Source organism: Diceros bicornis, chromosome 34 (assembly GCF_020826845.1).
Source record: "Diceros bicornis minor isolate mBicDic1 chromosome 34, mDicBic1.mat.cur, whole genome shotgun sequence".
NCBI lineage: Eukaryota > Metazoa > Chordata > Mammalia > Perissodactyla > Rhinocerotidae > Diceros > Diceros bicornis.
In genome coordinates this window covers 11,509,199-11,524,448 of record NC_080773.1, presented here as the reverse complement: position 1 = coordinate 11,524,448, position 15,250 = coordinate 11,509,199, and the positions used below count along the sequence as shown (strand labels likewise).

Here is a 15,250-nt window from a genome sequence, read left to right as displayed (position 1 = left end):
CAAAAAAGATCTAAAAAGATCAGTTTGCTGTAAAACTATGGCAAATAGGTGGCTGTGAATGGAGGACTTTCTCTCAGTGGATTGCTCAACTTGAAGTTCTGTCACAAGAGGCAGCCTGCCCTGAGCCCATTGGCTGCTTTGTGGATGTTGTTTATATGTGATCCTGCTTTTGTGTGACTTGGGCTTTGAGGATTAAATAAAAATTGTTCATTTTATTATTCAACATGTCAGATAAAAAACAAATTTGGCCTGAGGTAAGGAGGGACTTAATTCAAAGCATCACTGCAATAAAGGAAGGGAGACTAATTGGGAGAACACTCTGATGACCATAAGATCTGCAAGCACCTCAGAAGTCAGGCAGAAAAGAATTTTATAAGGAAGGTAAACAAGAAAGAAAGAAAGAACTGGCTGTGGGAGTGGGATGAGTGAGTAGACTGTTGTGTGGATGTTTTCTGGTCAGCTGGGGAGGGGCTGGAGTCATTCTTAAGAGGGTTGTTCTGCATTCTTCTGCTGGCTCAGGATCAAGGGTTGGCTGAAGTTCAAGGGCCCAGGAGGAGAGAAGCCTGACTAAAGTATGGTCAAGTGAAGTTAGTGGGCATTTTGTCCAGATTGGTCAATGGAGTCAAACAGCTCACCTAATCATTTATGAGACAAAAAATGGCAGTTTGGAGGGTCTATCTGGCCTTGTCATAGGTTAAAAAAAGGAGGTCATCCTCCAGTCTTAGAAAATAAGTTATTTGGGCAAGGGAGGTTTTTTGCATTCAGCTGTTTTCCAGTACTCCAAGGGCGAGGGGATCCGTCTCATCCTGGCTAGTTTTCAGGATCACAGGGCTTGGGTAAAGTTTAACATTCTCAAACCCATCAATTATGTCAAGTGCTGAAAAGTTAAAATGTCCACAATATCTAAATGAAGATCAAGCAACTAGTTAAAAGTTTTTTCTATCTGGCAAAAGTTAAGTTCACTAAAAATAATTTTTAAGAAATTAATTTTTTAATCATTTTACTTTTTGCTGGAAAAGAAAAGTTTTGAATTATATATTAAAAATTTGATTACATTATGTATATTATGTACTTATATAAATTGCTAATCTCCATATGCATTATGATGTTACAATTTATGTAAGTAAATAAATTACATTAAAAGTTACTTAGCAAATAGTTACAGTTAAGGTAAATGTTAACTGTTTTATTTTAATTTAACTTTCTACTTAAAATTTTTATTTAGTCACTCTTAACCTGTATCAAATAAAATGAGTAAGTTATATGCTTATTCTTTTTATTTATAAAGCTCTGATATACATACAGTACATAAAAACATATACCGTATATCTGTCCTATTAAAATTTCATAGTTGGGGGGTGATTAGGAAAAAAAAAAAGTCTAAAATAGCTCCTCAGAGGGGTAATAATGAAAAAAATGTTGATAAGCATTGTTCTAGCCATTTGTTCAAATCTATTTTTATGTCTTTCAGGAGTATTTCAAGTGTTTCCTCTTACACGTTTTATGCATTTCTTGTTAAGCTGATACCTAGGTATTTTACCCTTTTTGTGGCTTTTCTTTTGTTGTGTTTTCTATGTGGTTATTGTTTTATATATAAAGGTCGTTTCTTTTAATTCCGATTTTATATCCTGCTACTTTACTAAGTTCTCTTATTATTTGTTGTAGCTTTTTTTTCTTTCATTGAACTCATGGATTTTTCAGGCATGCTGTCATATCTCAGAGGGAGGGAGTTCTGCCTATTCTTTTCTTGTTCTTGTTGCTCGTGTTGATTTCTCTTGTCTTTTTCATTGGCTAATACATCTAATACAATGAGAAATGATAGTGAAAGTAGTGGATATTCTTGCCTTGTTTCTGTCATGTTAAGATAGTCATCAATTCCTATTTTTTATTGTGTTTCTATCAGGAATGGATGGTGAATTTTGCCAATTTTTTTGGCGTTTATGGAGATAATATTATTTTCTTCCATAGAATCATTAATATCGTGAATTATATTAATGGACATTATAATATCAAACCAGCTTTTTATTACTGAGAAAGTCCACTTAATCATAACTATTTTTTAATGTGCTGTTGGTTTTATGTTTGCTGGTATTTTATTTCAGATTTTGCCTTGGTATTTGTGATAAAACAAGAAATATATTTGATTTTTGTCCTGGTTCCTGGCACAGAGCTCCTAAGACCCTTAGAATTTTCTGAGTGATAGGAGTGTCTTTTGTTATTCATAACGAGCCCCTTTTAATCACACCTGAATTTATGCTCATGAGGTGCTTGGGTTGGGGCCCCTACATAGCCTCACTTTCTGGGCTGGTCACCACAAAGACCAAGTGATTAGAGGGTTGGAACTTTCCAACCCACTCAGTGACCTCCAGGAAAGGGGCGGGTGGGACTGGAGGTTAAGCTCTATAAAAACTCCTGAACTAGGAGATTTGATGAGCTTCTGGGTTGGTGAACACGTTGAGGTGCTGCGTGGGTGGCACTCCCAGAGAAGGCATTGGAAGCTCTGAGCACCCTCCCTCCCCTATACCTTGCCCTATGCATCTTTTCCATTTGGCTGTTTCTGAGCTGTATCCTTTATAATAAATTGGTAAATGTAAGTAAAGTGCCTTCCTGAGTTCTGTGAGCCATCCTAGCAAAGTATCGAACCTTAGGAGGGGATTGTAGGAGCCCCCAGTTTATAGCTGGTCAGCCAGAATGCACATGGCCTGGGATTTGTGATTGGCTTCTGAAGTCAGGAGCAGTCTTGTGGGACTGAGCCCTTCAACTGTGGGAGCCAAGCATCTCACTTAGGGTGTGGGGCCTGGGGAAGCTGTGCTCCCCAGGGCTCCCTGGGCATGCCCCTATCCTAGAGAAAGATGCCCTAGAAAACTAGCACCCTCCAGGGTCCTGTTCAGCATCATGGGGTTTAAGGAAAAGTCTGGCCTGAATTTCTTCTGCTGTAGCTAGATTCTACTGGATTTGTAGGAGGGCTGAGATTTTTCCAAAGCCCCTCAAAGAGGAGAAATAAAAGTAGTTCTGAGATGCTCATTTTGTGGGCTCTGAGGCGAGTCTAATCTCATGGCTTCTTTTTCCTTCTCCAGCCCTGGCCTCTCCGGACTCTGCACATCTCCAGGAGAGGAACCCAGAAAATTCATCAGTTCTGACAGCTCTAAAAACCATGCCCCACGTGAGTTGCTCTTTCCTCTTTCCTTCTTGAAGTACAATCATTTTGTTGTGTGATGTGAACACCAGATTTATTTATCCCCAAAGTTTCTGCCTCACTTAGTCCCCTAAGGGAACTTCTCCCAAATTTCTCCCATTCTAGTGAGTGATTATACCAAAGAGCTCCATTCTTCTCTAAATGTTTTTCCCCTCACCAAACAGTGTTTAGATGTTTATTCAGATCATTCTACATTTTTTACATGTAAGGTCTTCTGCCAGAAGCCCTAAGGAAGCAGAAACATCTCCCCTTAAGGGCAATATTAGTATGATGGTGTGGTGAGGTGGTTAAATGGGACACATGGCAAACTTTGATCTTCTCTACAAACCTAGGTTTTCCACTTGGAAGTGACAGCATTTCTGCTGGATGTTCCCATTCTCAGTGTGTGGCAAGATTTTCTGTGAGACTTTTAAGGCTGGGTGGGGAGCTGAGTCCTGAGAAGGAAGAGATCTTGCCCGTTGTATAGTTTCCTGATGTTGCTGTAACAAATTACTACAAACTTAATGGCTTAAAACAACACAAATTTATTTTCTTATGTTTCTGGAGATCAGAGTCTGAAATCAGTTTTACAAGGCTAAAATCAAGGTGTTGGTAGGTCTGTGTTCCTTCTGGAGGTTCTAGAGGAGAATCTATTTCCTTGCCTTATCTAGCTGCTAGAGGCTGCCCACATTCCTTGGCTCATGGCTCCCTCCATTTTCAGAGCCAGCAATCATGTCATTCTGACCTCGCTTTCATTATCACAGCTGCTTCTCTGACTCTTCTGCCTCCCTCTATCGCTTAAAATACCCTGTGATTACATTGGGCCCAACTAGATAATCCAGGATAATCTCCCCATCTGAAGATCCTCAACTTAATCACATCTGCCAAGTCCCATCTGCCATGTAAGGTAACATATTCACAGGTTCCAGGGATTAGGATGTGGACATCTTTGGGGGGCCATTATTCTACCTACCATACTCCTCTTGCCCAGGAACCAATAAGAGGATGATCAGCAGTCAGATTCACCTTGGAGCTGGCCACAATGTGTCAGTCCTGAGCAATGCCTATGTGTACCTAGACTGACATCCATCAGCTTGCTGTAGCCTAGGAACACGGAAAGTAGGAACAAACAAAATCTGCCAGATGCATATTCTCTTGAGAACTGTAGATTCTCAGAGCTCAAAAACATTACAAAATTTGTTTAATTTAGGGGCTGGCCCGGTGTTGTAGCAGTTAAGTTCACACGCTCCGCTTTGGCTGCCTGGAGTTCACAGGTTTGGATCCCAGGTGTGCACCGATGCCCTGCTTGTCAAGCCATGGTGTGGTTGCATCCCATATAAAGTAGAGGAAGATGGGCACAGATGTTAGCCCAGAGCCAATCTTCCTCAGCAAAAAGAGGAGGATTGGCAACAGATGTTATCTCAGGGCTAATCTTCCTCACACACACACAAAAAATTTGTTTAATTTAAATACTCCCAAATAAGTAGATCATTTCATCCGTAAAATGGAAGTATCCATTGAATACATATGTCCATTATATGCAGTGACATAATATTGTGACTTTATGAATTTGAATCTTCAAAAAATTCTTAAGTTATATCCAAATTCTATGTTCTAGCCTAGAGATTTGTTAAAAATTGTTTGGAAAGATTTCGTCAATTTTGTTTATCTTTTTCTTTAAAGGGAGGAGAGAAGGAAACAACTCATATTTATTGCCAATGTATTTATTATTTATTGAGAATGTGAAAGCTTAATGTGCTGTGTGATTGCACACAATATTTCATTTAATTGGAAAACTGCATCCATCTGGCCTTTTTTATTTCCAGACCTTTTAGATGATGGACTTGTCCTATTAGACATAGGAAGTTTTGTCTGTGGCAATAGGAGTGATCGAGGTCACGTTGACACTACAGTTCAGGACCTAGGTTCCTTCAATGTTACAGCTGTTCAGCCGTGGCCTGTTGTTTATTGTGTCACCTCCTTCCTTCAGCACCCTCCTCCTTCTTTTTTCATTTCACCTGAAAATCATTGCCATATTTTCACAAATAATAAATAGATTTGCTGTTTCAGTGGTTGGTGACTTTCAGGGATGTGGCCATCGACTTCTCTCAGGAGGAGTGGGAGTGCCTGGACCCCACTCAGAGGGACTTGTACCAGGATGTGATGCTGGAGAACTACAGCCACCTGATCTCACTGGGTAAGATCATCTTATACAGTATTCAGAATTTGTCTCCCATGCTTCCTGCCTCCTTCATTGTGAATTTCTGATTTCTATTCCCTAAGGAAAGGTTTGAGTGTTTTAGAGATAGAAGTGGACAGCTCCACTGTGTACCGTCTTATTTCTCATCCTTCACACCTTCACACCTTCCTTTGTCGCTTCCTGTCAGTGTCTCTCTTTGATGACCAATGGACTGGATTTGAATCTGGGACTCCCATGCCATGACCTTGTCCCATTTCTTTTCTTTTAAGCTGGATGTTCGATCCCTAAGCCAGATGTGTTTTCCTTATTGGAGCAAGGGAAGGAGGCTTGGACGGTGGTGAGAGCCATGACAAGAAGACGGAGCTCAGGTGAATAAGGGCTGGTCACACAGGAGCAGCTATTGCTGGTAATGCTACAGCTGGTCTGTGAGGTGGCAGCAAATTTGAGATGTCTGTATGAAGCTTTCTCCAAAGGCCTGTGGAAAGAAGACCTGAGACCCAGGGAGAGCAGGAAGGTGATATCAATATGAGTTGCCAAAGGAACTTCCTTTCCAACCCCCATTTACCACTCTTCCTCTCTGTTACATTCCCCTTTTGTTTTAATGAGGAAGCTACCTTTGGTTTCTTCCAGAGACAATCCTTTTATCTATTTTTTTAATTGCTCTTTTTTATTTAAACATGCATAGGTATCTCCAGCTGACAAATGTTTGTTGAGAGCCTACTGTGTTCTTAGATTAGGATGGTCTGGGATGATTTCTCAGAGGAGGTAACATTTGAACTGAGACCTGAATGAAATTAGCCATGCAAAAATAGGAGAAGTGTGTGTGTGTTCAGACAGTAGGAACAGAAGTGCAAAGGCCTTGAGGAGAGGCTGAGCTTCACTTATTTGAGGATCAGCAAGAGGATCAATGTGGGTAGAACAGAGTGAGTGAAAGTGGAAATTAGAGATGAGGTCAGAGAAATAGGCAGAGATCAGATCACATAAGGCCTTGTAGGCCATTGCAAGCAGTGAGATTTTATTCCAAGTATGGTAGGGAGCCCTTGGAGGGTTTGAGCAGATGAGTAAGAGATCTTTGTTTAAAGATCACTCTGGGTGTTATGTAAGGACTGAGGGTAAGAGTAGATGCAGGTGGACCAGTTAGAGGACTAGTTCAGGAGGCCACAGTAGAGAGAATAGTGGCTTGGAATGGGTTTAATCTGTAGAGGTGGAGAGAATGGGTTATATTCTGGTTATATTTTGATGGTAGAATTAATAGGATTTGCTGAAGGGTTGGAAAAAGAAAGAGGCATCAAGCCCTGATGGCCTAGTGGTTAAAGTTTGGCACACTCCACTTTGGTGGCCCGGGTTCGGTTCCCGGGCATGGAACCACAGCACTCGTCTGTCAGTAGCCGTGCTGTGGCGGCGGCTCACATGGAAGAACTAGAAGAACTTACAACTAGAATATACAACTATGTACTGGGGGCTTTGGGGAGGAAACAAAACAGGCATCAGAGCTTGGAAGACTGCAGAAGGAAGTCAAGAGTTATGCATTTGAGACGCCCATTAGATATCAATAGAGAAGTTAAATAAGCTTTTGAAAGCCTGCAGGAGGGTAGTCAGGGCTGAAGAGATGAATATAGGATTAATCTCTGTATTATGGGACTGGATGAGATTATGGAGGGAATTGGTTTAGATGGAAGGTAAAGTCAAGTCCAAGGGCTCAACCATGGGGCATCCCAGCAGTTAGTTGGGAAGAGGAAAATGATCCAGCAAAGGAAATTGAGGAAAAACCTGAGTAATCCATGATCTAGGAAGTAATCAGGAAAGCAGTGTGCTGGAAGTTAACCACGGAGGGCGTGGTTAACTGTGAAAGATGCTGCCAAGAGGTCAGGTAAGATGAAGGCTGAGAACCGGCTACTGGATTTGACAAGATGAAGTGTATTGGTGACCCTCACAAAGTCGGTTTGGAAATGAGAGGAACAAAAACCTGACTGTAGAGGATTAAAAAGAGAATGGGGAAGAAATAAGCCAACAATAAACTAGAGTGGGACAGTGAGTTAACTCACCAGGCAGTATTGAAGGCCCATTCGAGGAGCTCTCAAAGGTACAAATAGAGTTTTAAAATGTTTTAGAAGTTTTTAATAATGATACTGTACTAATTAGGACAAAGAAGTATGATTCAAGTTTGTATATGCAGTATGATTTCAGCTGCGTAAAAGTGCAAGGAGAAAAGCCTGGAAGGAAATATGGCAAAATGTTAATTATGAGGGTGGGAGAGAAAGAGGAAAAAAAAAAGTACAGATAAGAAGTACAGACACCTCTTTTGAGAAGTTTTGCTAGGAAGTACAGTAAATGGACAGGAGCTGCAGGGTGAACCATTGAATCAAAGGAGAGGTTGTTTTGCTTTGGTTTGAAAGGAGAGTCTTTGAGATGCGATAAATATTGGAGAGATGGTACAAGAGTAAGTGAGCTAGAAATGTGGGTGGTCGTGTTCAGAAAGGATGGTTGCTCGAAATTGAGCTTTTGGAGGTGTTGTCATTATTGATAATAACAAAGTCTGTTATGTCTATTGTGGGAGAGGGTGGGTGGAGTGAAGTGAAGGAGAACAGTGGTTCAGGGGAAGGAGTGTGCTCAGGGTTTCAATCAGAGCAAGAAGGTGAAGAGAATAATCAGAAGGGAGGCTGAGGTTATGGAGTATTTGCAGAAAGTATACTGTGAGTTCTAGAAGACCTACTGGTTAGAGTGCAATAGAACTTTGGGTCACAATAGAGGATGTGCAGATCTGGAATGGGATGAGAGTCCTAGTGATGGATGAGAGTCCAAGGACCCAGGAAGCCAGGGCTTTTCGGGCTTATTGGGATACCCAGAGATGTCAGGCGTTACAGGATTGGTCCTGGGTGGTCCCTTTGGGGAAGATGGGTATTTATTCCTATTGTAGTGGGACTGTCACACTGAGAGTTTATGGAGTCGAGACGTCCCAGGAGAAGCCAGCCTTAATAGCAGGATTTGGAGGTCCTATAGTGCCCAAAGCTATGGGGGGGTCCCTTGTAGGCTGCAGTGGGGGGAGGGGCTGTCTTAATACAAGAGAGAATTACAGTGCAGCATTGCTAGGAGTCTGGCATTGGGGAAGGCTTCTCAGGAATTGCAAAGGTACACGAAGTTTCAGGTGAGCCCAAAAGGATGGAAAGCAGGTAAGGATCTGAAGGTAGAGGGAAGAGCATTGCTGGCAGAGGGAACAGTGCACTGAAGGCTGTTAGTGTATATGAGGTATTCAGAGAAGGCCCTCGCAGCTGGAGCCTAGACGGGGAGAGGGGCCAGGGGTGAGTCTGCAGAGGCTGGCAGGGGCCAGGCCAGGCAGAACCTTCTAGTAGGTTGTGATCTGGTAGGTTGTGATAGCATTTATTGTTATTTTTTGGTTTTGTTTTGTTTCTTAAACAAAATAACACAGAAGAGAAAATAAAATGAAATATCAGAATGCATCACATGTAGCAAAGATTATTTCATGACCTATTTGTTTTGTTTATGTCTGTGTGTGTATGCTCGGTCGTAATATAACATGTTTTTCTTATTATGAGGTTGCAGTCAAAGGCAGTTTGAAAAATACTACTAACAAGTTTGAATTTTATCCCAAAAGTATTTGCAAGCTAATGAAGAATCTTAAGTAGGACAGTGACATAATATGATTTACATATTTAAAATATCACTCTGACTGCCAGAGGCCGATTGGAAGAAAGGGTCTCATGACATTACTGAGTAGGTTACTGTGGTTCAGATGAGAGGTGCTTTGGGCTTCCTCACAGTGTTGGTAGTGGTGTTGGGGATGACGAAGCAGGTTCAAGAGCTACTGAGGAGATAGACTCAGCAGACTTGAGGGGGGTAAGAATAAAAGGGGCCTCCCAAAGTGACTTCTGCTTTACAGACTTCATTTTGTTGTCTTCAGTCATCACCCTGTTAGCAATTTTCCCATTTATTCATCCATTAATTTAATGACAATAAAAAGTACTACTATCGGGTCCGGCCCAGTGGCGTAGTGGTTAAGTTCGCATGTTCCACTTCAGCGGCCCGGGGTTTGCCGGTTCGCATCCTGGGCATGGACCTACTCACCGCTCATCAAGCCATGCTGAGGTGGCGTCCCACATAGAAGAGCTACAACTCTACAACTATGATACACGACTATGTACTAGGGCTTTGGGGAGAAAAAAGAAAAAGAGGAAGATTGGCAACAGATGTTAGCACAGGGCCAGTCTTCCTCAAAAAAAAAAAGTACTACTGTTTAATTGAGTACCTTTTCGTACATAGTCCTCACCCTCAGCACAGTTAAGACTTGGGCATTTTTATCTTCACTTTCTTTATCCCACTAGGTTGCCATTTAGCACCTTACTCTGTGTGGTCCCACGGTACCTCCTACCCCAGAATCATTAGATATATATTTCTTCCCTTTTTTATTATCATGTTACTCTAACATGGAGAGCAGTTTTAGGTCTAAATTGGATTTATTTGGTCCCTTACACTATTCCCTTAATCACTATATTCCAGTTGGTTTCTTTCCTAGTGTTTTGTAAACCACGTTGTGCTTCTCTGACAGAAACAGGGTAAAAGCCAGATATTCTTGTCCCAGTGCATTTTGCTGACAGCAGTTGGTGTTAAACTGAGCTGTGTGGGGTTTTCTGTTTTTGTTTTTGTTTAGTTTCTTTCTGCTTTTCAGCAAAAGCATGTTTTCCTCAGATTTCTGACTCTTATTACCAAGAGATGTTTAAACTTGAATTTACTGATAGGTTTATTTTCTCTCCCTCTGCCGCCCTGTTACATTCTACAGCCTACATGCAGTGTCGTCAGAGGGTGTGCCTGGTGCTCCAGCCACATCAGATGGCGTTCCTCTACATTTGAAATTATACCTCTTTCCCAACTTTACTCAGAATATCATAATATTTTCTTTATTGTGTAAACTTGTCACTATTTATAGAACATTATAGAGTTACTTCCCAGGAAATATGAGAACATTTGGCCTTGCGTAGAAGGTACTGGAAAGGAAGAACTGAAAAAAATGCATGAAGGGGAAAAGAAAACCCTGTGTATGCTTTCTGTGTTCTGGGGAATAGCTATAAACAGGCATATTTTTTCTACATTTGTGAAGCTTGAGGAATAGGAAGATAAACATAAATAAGTGAAATATATTCTAGAATTACAAAAATTGAAACAAGGATGAGGAATAAGGCACAGGTATAGAGAATAAAGACATGACATGGACCCAAGGAGTTGTCAGGGCTAGTCTTTCTGAGCAGCTGGCATATTAGTTAGAACATTTTGGACAAAAAGGAACTGGCCACGCAGAGAGCTTTCCTCGCAGATAGAACAGCATGTGAAAGAGTCTTACATAGGAAAGAATTCCATATGTTCCAGGAACTTAAATAAAGCCAATAAGGTTAGAGCATTGTTCCTGAAGATAGCAATGGTTCAAAATGAGGTCAAAAAGTTAATCAAGGAATGAATGGATCACGCAGGGGCTTGTAGGCTGTGAACAGGAGTTTGGATTTTATTCTAAGTACAAAGGTAAACCATTGAAAGGTTTTAAGTTTCATTCTCAAACTTTCTTTTATATCAGAAGCAGCTGGAGAGATTGTTCTGATGAACGAAGGAATATTTGCATTTTTTAAATTGTTGACAAATATTGAGTGTCAACAATGTGCAAGTTATGGTTCTAGGCACTAGAAATAAAGCAGAGAATGAAACAAAATCCTGGCTTTGATTAAGCATGAGGGAGACAGACAAGGCACAAACTTGAAAAATAGTATATCCATTAGTAATAGATGCAATATAGGTGCAATCATATATTGGATGTTTTGATAATGTGATATTTCAGCAGAAAATTGAAATGGGAGAGCAAGCCATGCAGATATCTGGGGGAAGAGCATTCCAAAAAGTAAACATAGGGGCCGGCCCAGTGGCGCAAGTGGTTAAGTGCGTGCACTCTGCTTTGGTGGCCCAGGGTTTGCGGGTTCAGATCCTGGGCGGGCACCAATGCACCACTTGTCAAGCCATGCTGTGGTGGCGTCTCATATAAAGTAGAGGAAGATGGGCATGGATGTTAGCTCAGGGCCAGTCTTCCTCAGCAAAAAATGAAGAGGATTGGCATCGGATGTTATCTCAGGGCTGATCTTCCTCACCAAAAAAAAAAAAAAAAACCAACAACAAAAAGTAAACATGGAGGCCTGTGCTTGGCATTTTTGAACAGCAAGGAGGCCATTGTGGTGAGAGCCAAATGAATCATTAGGGGAGTGGTAAGAGATGACATAGAGAAGTGGCTAAGGGCAAACTCGTGTAGGGTCTTGTGGGCCATGGTAAATAAGACTTTGGGTTTTATTCTGAGATGGTAAACTCTTAGATTTTTAGTAGGGGAGTAATGTGATGTGAATTTCATTTTAAAAGCGTTCCTCTGGCTGCTGTGTGAAGAAAAATGTAGGGGCAAGGTTGAAAGCAGAGAGACCAGTTCTCACGGGATGGCTTGGGTTGGCCTAGAGTGGTAGCAGTGGATGTGGTCAGATACTTGATAAATTTTGACAGGAGAGCTAATAGGATTTGTTGATAGATTGGATATCCACCCAGGCATTTGTTTGTTTATTTGTTTCCAGAGGGGTTGTTTTGTTGTTATGTTATAAGCTTCCTTGGTGATTCTAATCTGCTCCAAAGTTTGAGAACCACTGACTTAATCTGTTTTCCTAATTACTTTCCTCCCTATAAACTGCCTTCATTTCTAAGTTCTCTCCTTGTGCCTTTTTTTTAATTGCACACAATATTTCAGCACTGTTTAAGCCATTCTATTCTTAGGAGAATTTTCATTTTAGCTACCATTTTTACCTTAGAAGTTTCATTTCTCTTGTAAACAAAAACAGCAGGAATTTGCATTCTCATTATCTTACAGACTTGGAATCCAATTGTGAGACCAAAAAGTCATCTCCAGAAAAGGGAACTTATGAAATGGAATTGCTGCAATGGAAGAATCTGAGGAAACCTATTAGCAGTAACCTTGAGCGCAATGGTCTTGGAGATGATATGGAGTGCAAAGGCAAGTTTGAGGGTCAACAGAAAAGTCAGGAAGGACTTCACATGCACATGAAAATTACCTGTGAAGAAAAGGCCACTCAAAGCCCTTCCACGTCCCCTACTCTTGATCAGATCAATTCTACCAAGGAAAAATTGTACAAATGTAAGGAATGTAAACAAGCTTTCAGCTATCTGTCATGCCTTATTCAACATGAGAAAAATCATAATAAAGAGAAACACTCTGAAGTTAAGAAACGTAGGAAGACCTTCAGCAAAAAGCTAAACTATATTCAACATCAGAGGATTCAGAATGGTGAGAAACCTTATGAGTGTATAGAATGTGGGAAGGCCTTTGGTCGTAGTTCTGATCTGATTCAACATCAGAAAATTCATACTAATGAAAAACCTTATCAATGCAAAGCATGTGGGAAGGCCTTTATTCGTGGTTCACAGCTCACTGAACATCAGAGAGTTCATACAGGAGAGAAACCGTATGAATGTGAGAAATGTGGAAAAGCCTTTAGCTATTGTTCACAATATACTCTCCATCAGAGAATTCATAGTGGTGAAAAACCCTATGAATGTAAGGAATGTGGGAAGGCCTTTATTCTTGGCTCTCAACTTACTTACCATCAGAGAATTCATAGTGGGGAGAAACCTTATGAATGTAAGGAATGTGGGAAGGCCTTTATTCTTGGTTCACACCTTACTTATCATCAAAGAGTTCATACTGGTGAAAAGCCTTACAGATGTAAAGAATGTGGGAAGGCCTTTTTATGTGCCTCCCAACTTAATGAACATCAGAGAATTCATACAGGTGAGAAACCCTATGAATGTAAAGAATGTGGGAAGGCCTTTTTTCGTGGCTCACAACTTACTTACCACCTGAGAGTTCATACAGGTGAGAGACCATATAAATGCAAAGCATGTGGGAAAGCTTTTATTTCTAATTCTAATCTTACTCAACATCAGAGAATCCATACAGGTGAGAAACCCTACAAATGTAAAGAATGTGAGAAGGCCTTTATTTGTGGCAAACAACTTAGTGAACATCAGAGAATTCATACAGGTGAGAAACCCTTTGAATGTAAGGAATGTGGAAAGGCCTTTATTCGTGGTGCATATCTTACTCAACATGAGAAAATTCATGGTGAGAAACATTATGAATGTAAGGAATGTGGGAAGACCTTTTTTCGTGCCACACAACTTATGTATCATCAGAGAATTCATACAGGTGAAAAACCCTACAAATGTAAGGAATGTGACAAGGCTTTTATTTATGGCTCACAACTTAGTGAACACCAGAGAATTCATAAAGGTGAAAAGCCCTATGAATGTAAACAATGTGGGAAGGCCTTTATTCGTGGCTCACACCTTACTGAACACCTAAGAACTCATACTGGTGAGAAACCCTATGAATGTAAGGAATGTGGGAAGGCCTTTAGTCGTGGCTCAGAACTTACTCTACATCAAAGGATCCATACTGGTGAGAAACCCTATGCGTGTGTCCAATGTGGTAAAGACTTTCGACGTCATTCACAACTCACTCAACACATGAGGCTTCATAATTGAGAAAGCCTTGAATGTGATTTAATATAAGAAACCTTCACCTATCTTCAACAGCTCTGGAATATTAGAGAACATATGTTATGTTTATAATGAATGTAGGATTGTGCTCAAAATCAACTCAGTTTTAGAAAGCCTATATTAACTTAATGAATGCAGAAATGACTTCTGGAACCCATTAAACATTTTTTAAAAATCTTTATAACCCTGGAATGTAATGCTGAATTATATCCTTTATTGAGCACCATCTCTATTTCACCATTTCTTAACTGTGAAATTCGATGTTACTTAAGTTCTCTGTGCCTCAGTTTCTTTATGTGTAAAATACTGTATTATATGAATACTGTATAATATGTATTATGATTAAATTATAAATGATTAAACACCTGTAACTCCCTTTGGACATTATCTGATACTCAATGTTATTATCGTTGCTATCATCAACATTATTATAATGCTATTAGAGAAGTCAAATGGTAGGAATATTTTGTGAGTACGATAAAAAGACGTAAGCATTCTATTACCATCTATCCCTTTTTGAACACCAGATAATTTATTCTATGACAAAAGTTTTAGAATGTAAGGGTATGATGGCCTCCATTTCAGAGCTCATAAATTTTGCTGCACCAGAAAATTCATACTGGAAAGAATCGTTATGGAAGAAATTTCTTTAGGGTTGTAGAACTTTTTAATAAAATCAAGGAGAGGTGATTTTTCTATAAAAAAATTCCAAAAGCAGAAGTCATTATTCCACATTTTCTAATTACTACTTTAAGGAAAAAAGAATTTATCAACAAAACAATAGCCAAAGTAGCTCCATTAAATGAAAAAAAAAACAACTATAAGTTATTGTCTTAAATGAGAAATCAAAACAAAATTTACCCACTACAGTTTTTCCTCATTATCTGATTCTAACCCATTCCTGATAATACATTGAATAGTCAATTTTCAGATGCCCAAATATCAGAGCTTACATTCCATTATTTTGTAAATGGGAAAAATGATAATGTTTCCAGCCCATTCAAATACCCTAACCAGTTTTCCCAAATACAATTTAAATTCAACAGAAACCACCTACATGACTTCTCTCAGGGATTTTTGAATAATATAAAATATTTAAAACCCAGTTAACAAGTAATTAATTAGATATGTTTGTGCATGCAATGATTTTGAACATTATAAAATATAAATTATGTTTTCTTTCTACACTTGAGAAACAAATACTATGACGGTAAAGAATGAAATGTATTACCACATGATGGACACAAATAATTAGTAAAATAAAAGAA

General features: G+C 39.8%; 1 protein-coding gene across 1 annotated transcript; it reads left to right on the top strand.

The window, feature by feature from the left end:
* Window positions 1–1,317: 1,317 nt before the first annotated feature.
* On the top strand, window positions 1,318–14,706 carry LOC131396787 (zinc finger protein 571). Its single transcript, XM_058529203.1, has 5 exons — window positions 1,318–1,531; window positions 3,078–3,163; window positions 5,246–5,372; window positions 5,645–5,743; window positions 12,274–14,706. The coding sequence occupies exons 2-5, from the start codon at window positions 3,155–3,157 to the stop codon at window positions 13,965–13,967; spliced, it is 1,929 nt and encodes a 642-aa protein (XP_058385186.1). The 5' UTR covers window positions 1,318–1,531; window positions 3,078–3,154; the 3' UTR covers window positions 13,968–14,706.
* The last annotated feature ends 544 nt before the right edge of the window (window positions 14,707–15,250 follow it).

Coding starts and splice junctions, on each gene's coding strand:
- LOC131396787 (XM_058529203.1), top strand. Junction 5,373..5,644: donor CAGCCACCTGATCTCACTGG/GTAAGATCATCT, acceptor TTTTCTTTTAAG/CTGGATGTTCGATCCCTAAG. Junction 5,744..12,273: donor GACAAGAAGACGGAGCTCAG/GTGAATAAGGGC, acceptor ATTATCTTACAG/ACTTGGAATCCAATTGTGAG.